The sequence below is a fragment of the Grammomys surdaster genome, unplaced genomic scaffold, assembly GCF_004785775.1.
Source record: "Grammomys surdaster isolate TR1022 unplaced genomic scaffold, NIH_TR_1.0 338, whole genome shotgun sequence".
Classification (NCBI taxonomy): Eukaryota; Metazoa; Chordata; class Mammalia; order Rodentia; family Muridae; genus Grammomys; species Grammomys surdaster.
In genome coordinates, this window is record NW_021604757.1 from 2,794,475 (window position 1) to 2,809,298 (window position 14,824).

The 14,824-nt window shown below is 40.6% G+C and overlaps 1 protein-coding gene across 3 annotated transcripts in view; it reads left to right on the forward strand.

The window, feature by feature from the left end:
* Atg13 (autophagy related 13) overlaps positions 1-14,824 on the forward strand; it is a 36,248-nt gene that overhangs the window by 2,032 nt on the left and 19,392 nt on the right. For all 3 annotated transcript variants that reach the window (XM_028778541.1, XM_028778539.1, XM_028778540.1), the window contains exon 2: positions 14,028-14,109. In XM_028778541.1, the coding sequence (XP_028634374.1) occupies positions 14,041-14,109 (69 nt within the window). In that variant the 5' untranslated portion in view covers positions 14,028-14,040. The remainder of the gene's footprint in view (positions 1-14,027; positions 14,110-14,824) is intronic.

Genomic DNA, 14,824 nt, shown 5'->3' on the forward strand with positions numbered 1-14,824 from the left:
AATAAATTCCAGAGTTAAAAGACATTTTACGGTCCTTGTCATTTTAAGGGGTTTACCTCTCTCCCTTTTAGTATTTCCAATAGCTCTCTTATTTAAAGATAACTTAAGGTGGAATTAAGATCAGATGCTTTGAGGTGGATGTTAGTTAGATACTCTTTTAAATAAAGATTTATTGTTGTGGTTAATTATTTTACCTTTAATCTTTTGTGTTTTTTTTTCTGTCCTCCCTTGGCCTTGTTTATTTTTTGGATTCTGTTTATTTTGTGTGTAGCTCTTGGATGGCCTGGGAGCTGAGGTTTTCCTCCTGCCTCATCATTTGTGTTCTTGGATTCTAAGCATTCACTGCCATGGTGGATTTTAAAAACACATAGTGCATTTGTGCAGGAGTGATCTGTATGCTTGTGTCTGTGTTTATGTGTGAATAGGCACCTGTGCGACAGGGTATATGTGAAGGACAGAGAACGTGTGGGAGTAGTTTCTCTCTTTTCACCATGAGGGTTACAGGAATGAAACTCATGTCATCAGGCTTGGTGGTAAATACCTTTACCTGCCGAACCATCTCACCATCCTTGTAGGAATTTTTGCTTCATATATTTTTATTGCTGTGTTGCTTGGTGTATAAACATAAATAGCTACTATATTTCTATAGATTATATTCTAACTTTTTCCAGTGAAAATTCTGATTTCTTTGTGTACCCATATGTGTGTGTGTGTGTGCATATGTGTGCATGCCTGAAGTCAAAATCAGGTGTTTTTTATTAACTTCTATCTTCTATTTGGAGACAAGGTCTCATGAAACCTGGAGCTTGCTGCTTTGGCTATACTGGCTGGCCAGCAAGCTTCCCACATTCCACCTGTGTCTTCCTCCACCAGTGATGGGCTAGAGATGTTTTCTGTATGGCCTTGTTTTTACATGGATGTTGGGAACATGAAGTTGAGTCCTCATGTGTGTGTGTAGTAAACATTTTACCCATTAAGCAATTTTGCAGTCCAAAATTCTGATTTATTATAATATCACATCTTCACTCTTTCCGTTGTTCCCTTCTTGTCTTCCTTCCTTTCTTTTTTTAAAATTAATTGTTGGGAGTGTACTCAGATGTCATAGTGAGTATATGGAGTCAGTCCTGTCCTTCCATCTTTGTGTGTGCTGGGTATTGAATTCTGATCTAAGGTCTACAGGTTTGCACAGCAAGTGTCATTACTTGCTGAGCCATGTTGCCATCCCCTCGATTTTGACCTTATTACAGTAGCACTTCAGTTGGTGTTGAATGACTTGGATTTACCAAATCTGATTTAAGATTTTTTTGGATGGGTATCACTTGCAGCTAAGCCTGATGACCTGAGTTTAATTCGGGGGACCCATATGGTAGAAGGAAAGAACTAATTCCCACAAGTTATCCTCTGATACATACCACACAAATGTCTTACCCCAAAGAGATGAACAAATCAATGCAATTACAAAAACTTTAAGTTTTCATGGAATTTACTCTTTTTTTTTTTTTCCCCCTGAGACAGGGTTTCTCTATATAGCCCTGGCTGTCCTGGAACTCACTCTGTAGACCAGGCTGGCCTCTAACTCAGAAATTCGCCTGCCTCTGCCTCCCAAGTGCTGGGATGGATTAAAGACATGCGCCACCACTGCCTGGTGTGGAATTTACTCTTAACTACCATCTTTCTTACATGGGTGGGGTTAAACTTTTCACTGGGTAAATACTTGGTCTCCGGTGACCAGCCCTAGCCTGAGGTCATGTAGTTCCCTGCCCTAAGGTGCCTCGGTAGTATAAACCTAGCTTCAGTTGAAAAACAAAAGGCTGTTCACAATTGGGGGCCATATCTTTAATCTTAGCACTCATGAGGCTCTGAGTTCAAGGCCAGCCTGGTTTACAGAGTAAGTTCTAAGACAACCAGGGCTACCTAAAGAAATTCGGTCTCAAAAAACAAACAAAAAGATATTTCACTCAAAATGTGAATTTTAGGCCAAGTTGAGCAATATAGTGAGATAATTCCTCAAAAACCAAATCTGATTGAAGAAAAATGGATGGTGGCTGGAAATGGTTCAGTGGTTAAAAGCACTGACTGCTCTTCCAGAAACCCAGATGTAACTCCATAAGATAGCCCACTGTAATTCCAGTTTCAAGGGGATCCGATACCCCGTTTGTGGCCTCTGCATGAATATGGTGTGCAGGAAAAACACCCTTAGACATAAAATAGAAATAAATACCACTGGAAAACAAGTCTGGGTGGGATCTGAAGGCCTGTAACACCCTTTCACTTGGAAAACTAAGATCTTGATAAGATCTCTGGCTAAAGGTTATCTTCTTCTGTTTGCACTGTCCTTGGCCACCCAGAAAATAAACCAAAACAAAGGGGATAAGTAACAAGAGTTGAAAAGGAATCTTGAAGACTAGTGGGGATGTATTTTCACAGTTCCTTAAGTGGAAATTTAGAGCCAGGCAGTGGTTTTGCTTGAGGCCATCTCTGAATTCAAGGCCAGCCTGGACTACAGAACGATTTCAGGACAGCCAGGACTACACAGGGAAACCCTGTCTCAAAAGACAGGAAGAAAAGGAAATGAAAATTTAGAGTTTCATGATCTAGTAGCTTTACTCCTGAGTGTATACTTAGAATTGACACCTATGTTTGTAGCAGCATTGCTAATCGGAGTTAAAACAGAAGCAACTCAAGCAAGTACATCTGGTAAGTAGATTAAAAAAATATTCACATGCAGTGTTAATCTTCCAAAAAATTGTTCTCAAATATGCTGGCCTAGGTCATTAATTGTCAACTTGCCATGGCCTATAATCATCTGGAAAAGGATTCTGGGTTGAGTGATTATCTTTACCAGATTGTTCTGTGGGGCATTGTCTTGTTTACTAAATGACATAGGAGGTCAGCAGACTGCACGATCTCTAGTTGGGAGTTTCTGGGCTTCCATGGTTCCTGCTGCACTCCTTTTCACGTGAGTTCCTTGGTTGGAGGCCATTACTGTACAGAAGAGTAAGCAATCAAACTTCAGGTTCTAGCTTCAAGATCCTGCTCTGACTTTCTTCAGTTTTGGACTGAAACTATAACTTGAAATACCACCCTTTTTTGTTTGGTTGGTTTTTTTTTCTTTCTTTTTTTTTTTTTTTTTTGAGCCATGGTCTTTATATGTAGCTCTTGCTAACCTGAAACTGTATATAGACCATGGTGGGATCTGAAATTGTTTGCCACAAGGCTCATTCCTTTTTTTTGTTTTGTTTTTGTTTTTCGAGACAGGGTTTCTCTGTGTAGCCTTGGCTGTCCTGGAACTCACTCTGTAGACCAGGCTGGCCTCAAACTCAGAAATCCGCCTGTTTCTGCCTCCCAAGTGCTGGGATTAAAGGCGTGCGCCGCCACCACCACCCGGCTGAGGCTCATTCCTAATGGGTTTCGTTCATGGTATTTGTCAGAGCAACAGGAAGGAAACTAGAGCACATACTGTCGTATGAACAAATCTTTAGGACATTATGCTAAGTGAAATAAGCTAGTCACAGTAGATAAATACTGTATCATTCTACTTTAAAATACTGTATGATTCTGTGATACTTAGAATACACATGGCCCTTGGTAACTGCTAGGTGCTAGAAGAGTTTTGGAATGAGAATATATTGTTAGAATTCTGGTGCGGTTTGGACAGACAGTGAGAGGCCAATCCGGTTCCACAGGAGGGGATTTATTTAGGGAGGGGGGAGAGAGAGAGAAGCGGGGGAAATGTTGACGAGAAGAGAAAAGAGGAAGAGAGAGGTTGGGGCGTCCCAACTATTTAAGTGGGTGATGACGTGTGTAACTTCCCAGGTGTAGCTGAGCCAGGTAGGTGAATTCTCGGAGTGGTTGTCTCAGCAACGTAGGAGTCGCCGGCCCCTGAATATGACGTCACCGGGTTCAGACTTATACTAACATATGACTTAATGTCTACACAATTTCAGATTTGTAAGATGAAAACAGTTTGGAATGGATGCTGGTGGTGGTAATATATTGTGGGTATATTTAATACCATTGAACTGTTCAGTAAAAAATGGTCAAGATGGTAAATTTTACATTTTTATGTGGTAATAAAGATAGGACATAATGAAACCAACTTTAATGTGTTTGCTAGGCAAAGACTCTACTACTGAATGGCACCCTAGCCAAGGTCATACTTGGATTGGATTTTGTTTTGTCTTTGTGGAACTGGGACAAAATTCTAGGCCTTGCCATATTCTCCCAAGATGTTTGTTTGTTCATTTGCTTTTTCGATAGAATCTAATTGTAACCTAGGCTATTGCTCTCAAAGGTAGTATGTGTAGCCAAGGATGACTTTCAGCTTCTGATCCTTATATCTCTACCTCCCACATGCTGTGATCACAAGCCAGTTCACCGCACCAGATTTATTTAAGTTTTTATTACAATATCTTATTAGGATTACAGATGTGAATAACCATGCTTGTCTGGTCCAAATGCTACATGGTGGTGGTAGTATAATATTGCTGTGCTAGTGCCTGTGTGCAAAGGCCAGAGCAGGACATGGCCTTCTTCCCTTTCAGACAGTCTTACTGAACCTAGAGCTAGTTTTGCCAGCGAGCTCATTGATTCTCCTGTTCCTGACTCCGCTGCCCCCCACAATTCTGTGATTACAAGGTTTATCTGGTCACACCTTGATTTTTGGGGAGTGGTGAGGATCCAAACTCAGGTCCTCCTGTTTGTACAGCAAGTGCTATTAGCCACTGAATTTTCCTCCCAGCTCCAAGAAAAACCATTTTAGGTCATACGTACCTTACCAAAATAAAATAGAAAAAGAACACGTGTTTTTTGCAGAGGACCTAGATTTGGTTCCCAGTACCCATGTGTTAGCTCACACACATCTGTAACTATGGTTCCAGCAGATCTCATGAAGACATTAGGCATACATGTGGTACACATGCATACATGTAGGCACAAGAGTTCTACACATAAATATTTTTAAAAGTTGAAAAACATGGGCTGGAGAGATGCTCAGCAGTTAAGAACATATTCTCGGCTCTTGAAGAGAGAGCCTGAGGTTTGTTTCTAGCACAAATGTCAGGTGGCTGACAGCCACCTGTTAACTCACACCATAGACATCTGATGCCTCTGGCCTCCTTCCAACATACATATGTATATGCCCAAACTCAGACATATACATATAATTAAAAATAAGTTAAAGCTTTAAAAATACATTGAAAATGTAAAATCATAAATAGCTATGTAACAGTCTTCTGAAAGAAAATTTTCATCTTTGTTCTTTTGTCTTTGTTTCATTCTGTTTTTAATATTGTTCTTTTGTGTATGAGTGTTTCGTTCATGTATACATGGACACTATGTACATGCAGTACGTGTGGAGGCAGAAGAGAGCTCCAGATCCCCTGAAGCTAAAGAGCATCTGAACTACTGTGTAGGTGCTGGAAGTCAAACTTGGGTCTTCTGCAAGAGAAAATGCTCTGAGCAGCTAAGCTGTCTCTCTGCCCCACCCACCCCATTTCATGTCTTGATCTTAAAGTTTGTCTCCACCACTCAAAATGTGAAGTGGTACAGCTGCATTTAAAAATAGACCTAAGAGGCCAGGCGGTGGTGGTGCACGCCTTTAATCCCATCACTTGGGAGGCAGAGGCAGGCATATTTCTGAGTTTGAGGCCAGCCTGGTCTACAGAGTGAGTTCCAGGACAGCCATGGCTACACAGAGAAACCCTGTCTCTGAAAAACCAAAAAAAAAAAAAAAAAAAAAGAGGAAAAAGGAAAAAAAAATAGACCTAAGAGAATTAAAGCATTAACATAAAAACTTGTATATAATTTTAAAAGTTAATTTATTTATTCTTATGTACATTTGGTGTTTGGCCTACATGTATATCCATGTGAGGCAGTCAGATCCACTGGACCTTGAGTTACAGACAGTTTTGATTTCCCATATCTGTGCTGAGAATTGAACCTGAGTTCTCTGGAAGAGCAGCCCATGCCCTTAACTGCTGAGCCATCTGTCCAGCTTCATATTTTTTTAAGCCATATTAGTTATACTACCCAAAAAAGCAATTCATGGCTGGCAGCTGAATACTAGGTCACCTCATCTAGCCATGAACTCCTCCTGGCAATCTCCTTGCCTCAGAAAGTAGCACAGAGACGGCACATCACACAAGTGCTCTGCCTCAGAGCTACACCTTTGGCTTGTTTGCCTTTTATGAGTTTATACTGAGGGAAGACTGATAGTATCAGTTCAGTCCAACTTAATGTTGGAAGTACATCCAGAGATACTGTTTGTTTTTGGGACAGGACCCCGAATTGTATCCTGTGCTGTCCTGGGACTCCCTGAGTAGCTAAGGTCTTAATTCTTTTTTTTTTTTTTTTCTTCAAGACCGGGTTTCTCTGTGTAGCCCTGCCTGTCCTGGAATTCACTCTATAGACCAGACTGACCTTGAACTCAAATCCACCTGCTTCTGCCTCCCAAGTGCCAAGTGCTGGGATTAAAGGTGTGTGCCACCACTGCCCGGCTTTGACCTTACTTAATTCTTAAGTAATGCTCCTGCCTCAGTCTCTGAAATGGTGGGCCAATCTTCCTGAGATATTTTTGTTTTGTTTTGGTTTGGTTTGGTTTTTCAAGACAGGGTTTCTCTGTGTAGTCCTGGCTGTCCTGGAACTCACTCTGTAGACCAGGCTAGCCTCGAACTCCCGAACTCAGAAATCCACCTGCCTCTGCCTCCCAAGTGCTGGGATTAAAGGCGTGCGCCACCACCGTCTGGCTTCCTGAGAGATTTTTGAAATGTTTGTCATGGGACACTGCACAGAACTCTTGGCCACCTCATTTGCCATAAAGGATATTCTGGGATGGGATCTTCAGGGTACCGCAAGAGCAGTCATTCAGACTGCTTCAGAAACCTAGCTGATGTGGCTGTGGATTTAGCCTAAAGTTAGAATGCTTACGTAAGTAGCACATAACCCTGAGTTTGATCCACAGCACCAAAAAACCAAAAACAAAAATCCTTTATTTTAGATTAGTTCACAATGAGGTAGACTTCATTTTAGGGAACCTCTTTGGAAGAAAGTTAGTTAAGTACTCCTTCTGTTGTAGACTATATGATAGCAACATTTTTATCTACTAATTGCAAGTATTTATTTGTTATTTTATAAAGTATTTATGAACAGATATGTTAGCACACACCTTTGATCCTAGCATTCAAGAGGCAGAGGTAAGAGGATTTCTGTGAGTTCAAGGCCATCCTGGTTTACAGAGTAAGTTCCGGGACAGCCAAGGCTGCACATAGAAACCTTATCTCGAAGGTGGGGTGGAGTGGAGAAGCATTTGTGTTATTTAAAATATATTTTATCTATTATAATTGCATTGTGCTATGGTGCATGTATGGAAGTCAGAGAACAACTTTTAGAAGTTGGTTCTCCTACCATTTATTCCTGGTGATCAAGCTCAAGTCCCCAGGTTTACTAGCTTTACCTTTAGCTGCTGAGCCATCTCACTGGCCCTGAGTCAAGGTTTTCTATAGCTAATGGCTTTAAACTCATTATGTAGCCAATTGGTGACTGAGGGCCTCCCTGTACATGACAGGGAGGTATACTACCAGTGAGCAATATCTTCTGACCAGTTTGTTTCAGTTGGAAAACAATAAATAGACTGGCGTATTGGCAGAAACCTTTAATCTCAGTACTCAAGAGGCAGAGGCAAGCAGATCCAAGTTCCTGGTCAGACCCTGTCTTAAAGTAACAACAACATAAAACAAACCTGTATCTTGTTCATGATGACTGTGCTGCCAGCCTCACTTATATACAAAAAGCATCTCCTTTCTTTTTGGTGTGTTGTGTTCAGTATTGGATGGGGTAGTCAAAGGTTACTTGTCACACAAACATTCCAACATGACAGTGTTTTTCAAGCCAAGTGAGGATAGGACTGAGAAGAGCAGTCCTACAATTTAATGTGTGTATGCTTCGATGACTGAAGCTTGTGTTAGCCTTCCAATTTAGTGTTTCCAAAAAGTTAATAGTCAGCCTTATAAATTGTACAGAAAAAGAACCGTTCTGACCCGAGTGGTATCAGGGCAGGGTGTGTCTAGGTCCGGACTGTGAGTCTAACTGCTGTGAACGCTCAGTCCTGTTTTCAGTATCTCTCCTTTCTCTAGCTCTGTCTGTCTCTCTTCTGAAGGATTTTTTTTTTGAGAGAGAGAGAGAGAGAGAGAGAGAGAGAGAGAGAGAGAGAGAGAGAGAGAGAGAGAGATTTTTTTTTTCTCTCTTTAGCCCTGGTTGTCCTGGAACTTACTCTATAGACCAGGCTGGCTTCAAACTCATAGAAATCCTTTTACTGCTGCATCCTGAATGCTGGGATCAAAGGTGTATGCTACCCCTGCCTGGAGTATTCTAGAACTTTTATGTTCCCTTTGTGCCTGTTCTTGTCCATGTGTATGTCAGCTTATAATCCTTCTCACTGTCTTGTCTTTTGTTTTTGAGACAGGGTCTCACTTTGTAGCTCTTGCTGGCCTGGAACTCCTATGTGGGCCATGTTGGCCTAGAGCTCACAGAGATCCACCTGCTTTTGTCTTCCTGGTACTGGGATTAAAGGGCAAGAAGCCAAGATCATAATTTCAGTGGAACCATCAGTGGTTCACAACCACCTGTAGTTCCAGTTCCAGGGGATCTGATGCACTCCTCTGACTTCGGTGGGGCCTGGACATGTAGTATACAGATAAACGTGCAGGCAGAATACAAGTATATTTAAATAAAATAATTAAACTATTAAAACATGAGCAGTAACTGTCTTCTTAGTGTACAGAAATGAAAGTTCAAACTGTTAATTATAAGGAACAAGACTCTAGACTGATACTTGGTTTTTGTTCTTATGGCTTACTTGTTTTGAGCCTAGGCTGGAACAAAGATCCTTCTGCCTCTGCTTTTCTAGTGCTCTGATTAGATTTATTTTATTATTTATTTATTTATTTATTTATTTATTGTAATAGAAGTTGAACTCATTTGCCTTTGTGGTTAGTATTCCCAGAATTAAATGTCAAAGACTAATATTCAGGAGAAGAGAACTAGACTCAGGCACCATCAGGGTTGTATGGCTATAGAATAGGGCAAGTAACAGGAATTGATAGGAAGGAATCAGATTTATTTAAAGGCCAATAATTTTGAGAAGACAGTAGGGGCTACCTCAGAACTCCATCTTAAGAGGACTCAGAGTTGCATAGTGCATTTGGAGAGGAGCAAGGTTAGGAGGGTACTCATAACCAGGATGACAAAAGTATCTGCTCAACAAGTACTATCAAAAGAGGGGACCTTGTTAGAGGAAGGAGTGTATAGAGTTTATAGTGGAGTGGTTGCAGTCTGCCATGTACTAATGGTTTAGTTTCCCTAAGTGCCCTATTTTAGGAAAGGAAACATCTTCATTACTTTTACATAGCTTTCTTCTCAGAAAGTCCCGAGAAAACCTTGTCCAAACTAATAGAACTAGTTCTCTCTCTTGTGTCTCCCATCCTGGACTTGACACAGGATCACTGCTTGCCAGTTTCAGTGACTTAAGTTCTGTCCTGAAGGTGCCAGCAAGACCCATTACCTCTTCAGAATCAGCCATCCATTTTCACTGCTGACATCGCATGGGGATAACTAGAAGTCACCCTGCAGAAGTTGGCCCAGACTGATGACAATGCTTTACTGTAATTAGTCCCCAGTGGTCTGCTTGAGCTTTATAACCTAAGCTTGCAGCAGCAAAGTTAACTAGCCCAGAAATACAGGCTGCTTTACTATGATCACTGTGAGAAAGAAGTCTCAGCAAAGAGATTCTCCACAACAGCACTTAATATGGTAAAGGACAGGGGAAAAATGTTCAGTTGTGGATCTTATTTTTGTTTATTCTGTGTATAAGAGTGTGGGTGTGTTTGACTGGCACATGTGGGAAGATCAGAAAACAATCTTGTGTGTCAGTCTTCAACTTCCACCTTGTTTGAGACAGTTTCTCCTTCACAGCTGCATTCCTCAGGCTGCTTAGCCCTTGGTTTTCCAGGGATGCTCCTGTCTCTGCCTCCCATCTTGCTGTACGGCCACTGGGATTAAATGCTACCACCCATAGATGGTAGTTCTTGGACTTTAAACTCAAGTCCTCACGTTTGCCCTCTGAGCAATCTCCCCAGCCCTGTAGATCTCTAAATGTTCACACCAAGTTTCCCTTTGTATTCTTAGATTACTCAAAAAGAGCAAAAGAAGAAGTAAAGCTACTATTTATATTGCAAAGGCAAATTGAGTATTCAAATGAGCAGGTGTACAGACCAGCAGACATGGCTGCCTGGAAGATAGCTTTTTCCCTGTGGGAGATCAGCATCTTTGGGCTTCCATAATTGTAGCTACCCAATTCTTTTGATGCTGCCAGTTGTACAGAAAGCCACAACACATAATGTGTATACTGGTAGTTCTTGTGGCAAGAGTATAATAACTCTCCTTGAGTGTGAAGAATAAGATCACTGTAAGGTCAGTGTAATCCTGCTGTGCATTTTTATTTCCCATTTATTTCTGTATTGCTTTGGGACCTTGGGGTGGTGAGCCCTGTTAAAGGACATTACAGTCATTCACAGTTCTAGATTGGTTTTCTTTGGATCCTAAAATTGGACAGCAGTTCATGTTAGGAAATAAATGTTCTGATGAGCTGAGCAAAAAAGAGTGTTTATACACAAAAAGCCCTCAAGATAGACAGACAGACGGACACACACAAGATCTGTACTTTTGTTTCCAGCCCATGCGCTTGAAGTCATATCCATAAATATCATTGCCCAGACCAATATCATGGATTTTTTCTGTCTTCTTCTAGCACTTTTCTGGTTTCAAGTCTTAAACATTAGGTCTTCAGCCCATTTTGAATTGATTTTTTAAAATATAATGATACATAAGCTTCTGGTTTAGTTCTATATATGAACATCCAATTTTCCCAACACTGTTCACTGAAAAGACTGTCTTTTTCTTTTCAGTACTTTTTGCACCTTAGTCAAAGTCTTTTGACAGTAAATGTATGGGTATATTTCTGAGCTTCCTATTGTGTCCCTTTGGTCTGTCTGTATTTATGCCAGTCCCCTGCTGTTTTGGTCATTCTTTGTGTATTTTGAAGTTAGATGGCACAGTAATTTCTGGCTTTATTCTTTTTGTTCAAGATTGCTGTGAATCTTTAGGGAGTTTTTCTGATTCTCTACATGGTTTAGGGTTGTTGGATTTTTTTTCTTTCTATTTCTGTGATCAATGTCATTAGAATTTTGATAGGAATTGGGCTGACCCTATAGATCACATTTTTAAGATTAGTAATTCTATTCTGTGAACACAGTATATCTTGTGTCTTTTTTGATTGTTTTGTAGTCTTCAGTGCTAAGGTCTTTTACTACTTTGATTAAATTAATTTATAAATAGTCTTTGTAGCTGTATAGTAGGGATTTTTTTCACTTTTTTTATTTACATAGTTTACCCTTGGTATATGAAAATGTACTAATTTTTGTATTTTGATGTATCATCCTGAAATTTTACTGGATTCAATTTTTAAATGTAATGATTTCTTTGTTAGAAAATGGTTTATTTGTTAGAATATTTAGAGTATTTATTTATTTGTTTTTGTTTTTTTTAAGACAGTGTCTCTCAACAGAGCCCTAGCTATCCTGGAACTCCTATGTGTACCATGGTGATCTTGAATTCATAGAGATCTGCCTGTCTCTGTCTCCACAATGCAGGGACTAAAGGCATTTGCCATCAAATCCAAATTTTCTTTCTTTCTTTCTTTCTTTCTTTCTTTCTTTCTTTCTTTCTTCCTTTCTTTCTTTCTTTCTTTCTTTCTAAGATGTATTTATTTTAATGAGTACACTGTAGCTGTCTTCAGACACACCAGAAGAGGTCATCAGATGGTTGTGAGTCACTATGTAGTTGCTGGGAATGGAACTCAGGACCTCTGGAAGAGTAGTCAGTACTCTTAACTACTGAATCATCTCTCCAGCCCTATTTATTTATTTATTTAACTTGTAAACTTGTTCTGCAAACAAGAACGGTTTGACTTCTTCAGTTTTGTTTTGCTATTGTTTGAGTACTAGGTGTTGAATCTAGGGCTTCCTGCATGATAGGTAAGTCATCTACTAAGCTGTACGCCTTGTCCCCCTTTCACTCTAATTTTGAGATAGATGAGTACACAAATAAGCCTCAAAACAATCCTCCTGCCTCTGTCTCCCAAGTGCTGGCGGTGCAGGTGCATGTTACCATACTCGACTTTTAGCTTCTTTGCCTATTGAGTGCATTTCCCTTCCCCCACCCTTTTTGCATGTTTTTATGCATGTGTGGGAGTACATGTATGTACATATATGTGTATGTACAGGTGCATGAGGAGGACAGAGTTTGATATCAGGTATCTTCCTCAGTTGCTATTCTCCTTATATATTGAGACAGGGTCTCTAACTTGAACTCAGTGCTCATTGATTTGGCTAGTTCAGCTAGCCAGCCTGTTCTGGGATCCAAGTACTGGGATTAGATAGGCTGCCATACCTATCCAACATTTATGGGATTCTACGGTGGGTTTTTTTTTTTTAATTTTTAAATTTTATTTTATGTACATTAGGTTTTGCCTGCATGTATCTGTATTGAGAGTGTCAAATCCCCTGGAATTGGAGTTACAGTTTGTGAGCTGCCATGTGGGTTCTGGGAATTGAACCGAGGTCCTCTGGAAGAGCAACCAGTACTCTTTGTTTTTTGGTTTTTCGAGACACGGGTTCTCTGTGTAGCCCTGGCTGTCCTGGAACTCACTTGTAGACCAGGTTGGCCTCGAACTCAGAAATCCACCTGCCTCTGCCTCCCAAGTGCTCTTAAGCCATCTCTCCAGCCTGACAGTGTTGTTTTTAATTTATATGAATGTACCTCTGTCTGGTGAGGTACCCATGGAAGACAGAAAAGGGCTGCTTATCATTTGGAGCCAGAGACACAGGCATCTGTGAACTGACGTGGTACTGAGATCCGAATTCTTATCCAGCAAGTGCTCTTAACCTTTGAGCTATCTCTCTAGCCCTGTGGATGATTGTTCTTATAAGCCTTGTTAGTCCCTTAATTACTAGAATAACGTTGGGCATGAAGTTTCAGAAGCAAGTCTCAGGAAGCAAAATGTCTGCCTGTCTTGGAAAAGAAAAGAAAATGGATACTTCATATTTCCAAACATCTTTTACTCCATTACTAACATGACATTCATATACTTCTTTTCCTAAATGTTTTATTCCTTATTATCTGGTCATTTCAAACCAGTTCTTACCTCTTCACTCTAGGTTGGATGAGAGGGTGGACACCGATGTGCTTTGCAAATTTGTGATCTTCCTTGAGACCAAAGTGTTCCCATATGAGTTCTTTATTCTGAAGATAGCTTTTCATGTCACTAGCTTCTCCAACAGATCTGGAGCCTTCAAAAGTGAGAGTGATTGGTGGTCTTTTGAAGTAATATAGATGAACTCATTTGTGTTAACAACTGTTTCTCATTAAAAGTAGATAAATTCTATTTAAAGTTCAAAGTTTCAAAATCTGGCTTGGGTGGTGGCTCATTGGGTAAAGTATTTGTTGCACAAGTTTGAGGACTTGAGTTTGAATCCCTAGAACTCACATAAAGCCAGGCATAGTCATGTGTTCCAGCCCAGTGTTCCTATGGCAAGATGGAAGGTAGAGATAAGCCTCCAGAAGCCCACAGGCCACTCAGCCTGGCATGCATAGCAGCAAACAACAGAGCAGATATCAGGTGGGAACTAGCAGTGGAGTTTGGCCCCTCCCCTCCATCATATTCAAAACTTCAGAATGAGTTAAATTGACCTCATATATTTCGTAGGTTCCTAGATATGGTTGTTTGTGTGGGATTAGTTTCCTCAAGTGATAGTATTTTAATGTTTTCTCCTTTGGTATCTTTGAAGGAAATCTCTTCTCCCACTCCCACAAGACTAGTGTACAGCTAGTAGGCTCCCGTCTGTGCTCTGACGTAGTGATCTGTTTTTAAACAGGTTAGTCACATTTGTCATCACTTTTGTGTTCTATTACAGGTTCCAGTAGGCAATGGAAACTGATCTCAGTTCCCAGGACAGAAAGGACCTCGACAAGTTTATTAAGTTTTTTGCCCTCAAGGTAATATGTCCATTTTCTTGAGCTGGGGATAGCTTGAAATATACCATACTTCTCCCTTAGAAAGCCGCCTTTAGAAATGTGGCATAACACCTTGCAGCTTGCCCATTTTCGGGGATACTTCTGTCTGTTGTAAACCAAACTGTGAAGTGTGGGGGTGGAATTGGGGGTGTAACTAAAAAGTGGCTTCCAATTTCCCACAGCTACTTGTTCAAAAAGAATTTTTTTGTAAGGCTGTAGAAATGTCAAAGTGTTATCTCCGGTTATTGGCACAGTATGTTCCCTTAGGGTGGGAACAAAGACTGAACTGGAATGAGCAGCCTTTGGGCATCTTCCTCAAGACTTCAACACCAGAACGTCCAGTGTGTTAGTGACTTTCCAATTCTTGAAGTAACCTGAGGGAGGAAGCTTTTGTTTTGTCTATTAGTTGAGAGAATGTAGTCCATCATGAAGGCTGGAGGCTGCTTGCTCACATCATGTGGATCAAGAAGCAGAGAAAAGAAAATTCCAATGCTCATCTGGCTGACTTTTGTTTGAGATAAGGTTGTACTTTGTAACCCAGGCAGGCCCCAAGCCCATGGCAGTCCCGCTTCAGCCTTCCCAGTGCAAGAATTACGTGTGTGAGCTCTGCTCTGCATTCCTTTTCCCTCTTCACATTCTTACTATTCTTTTGTGTGTGTGTGTGTGTGTGTGTGTGTGTGTGTGTGTGTGTGTGTGT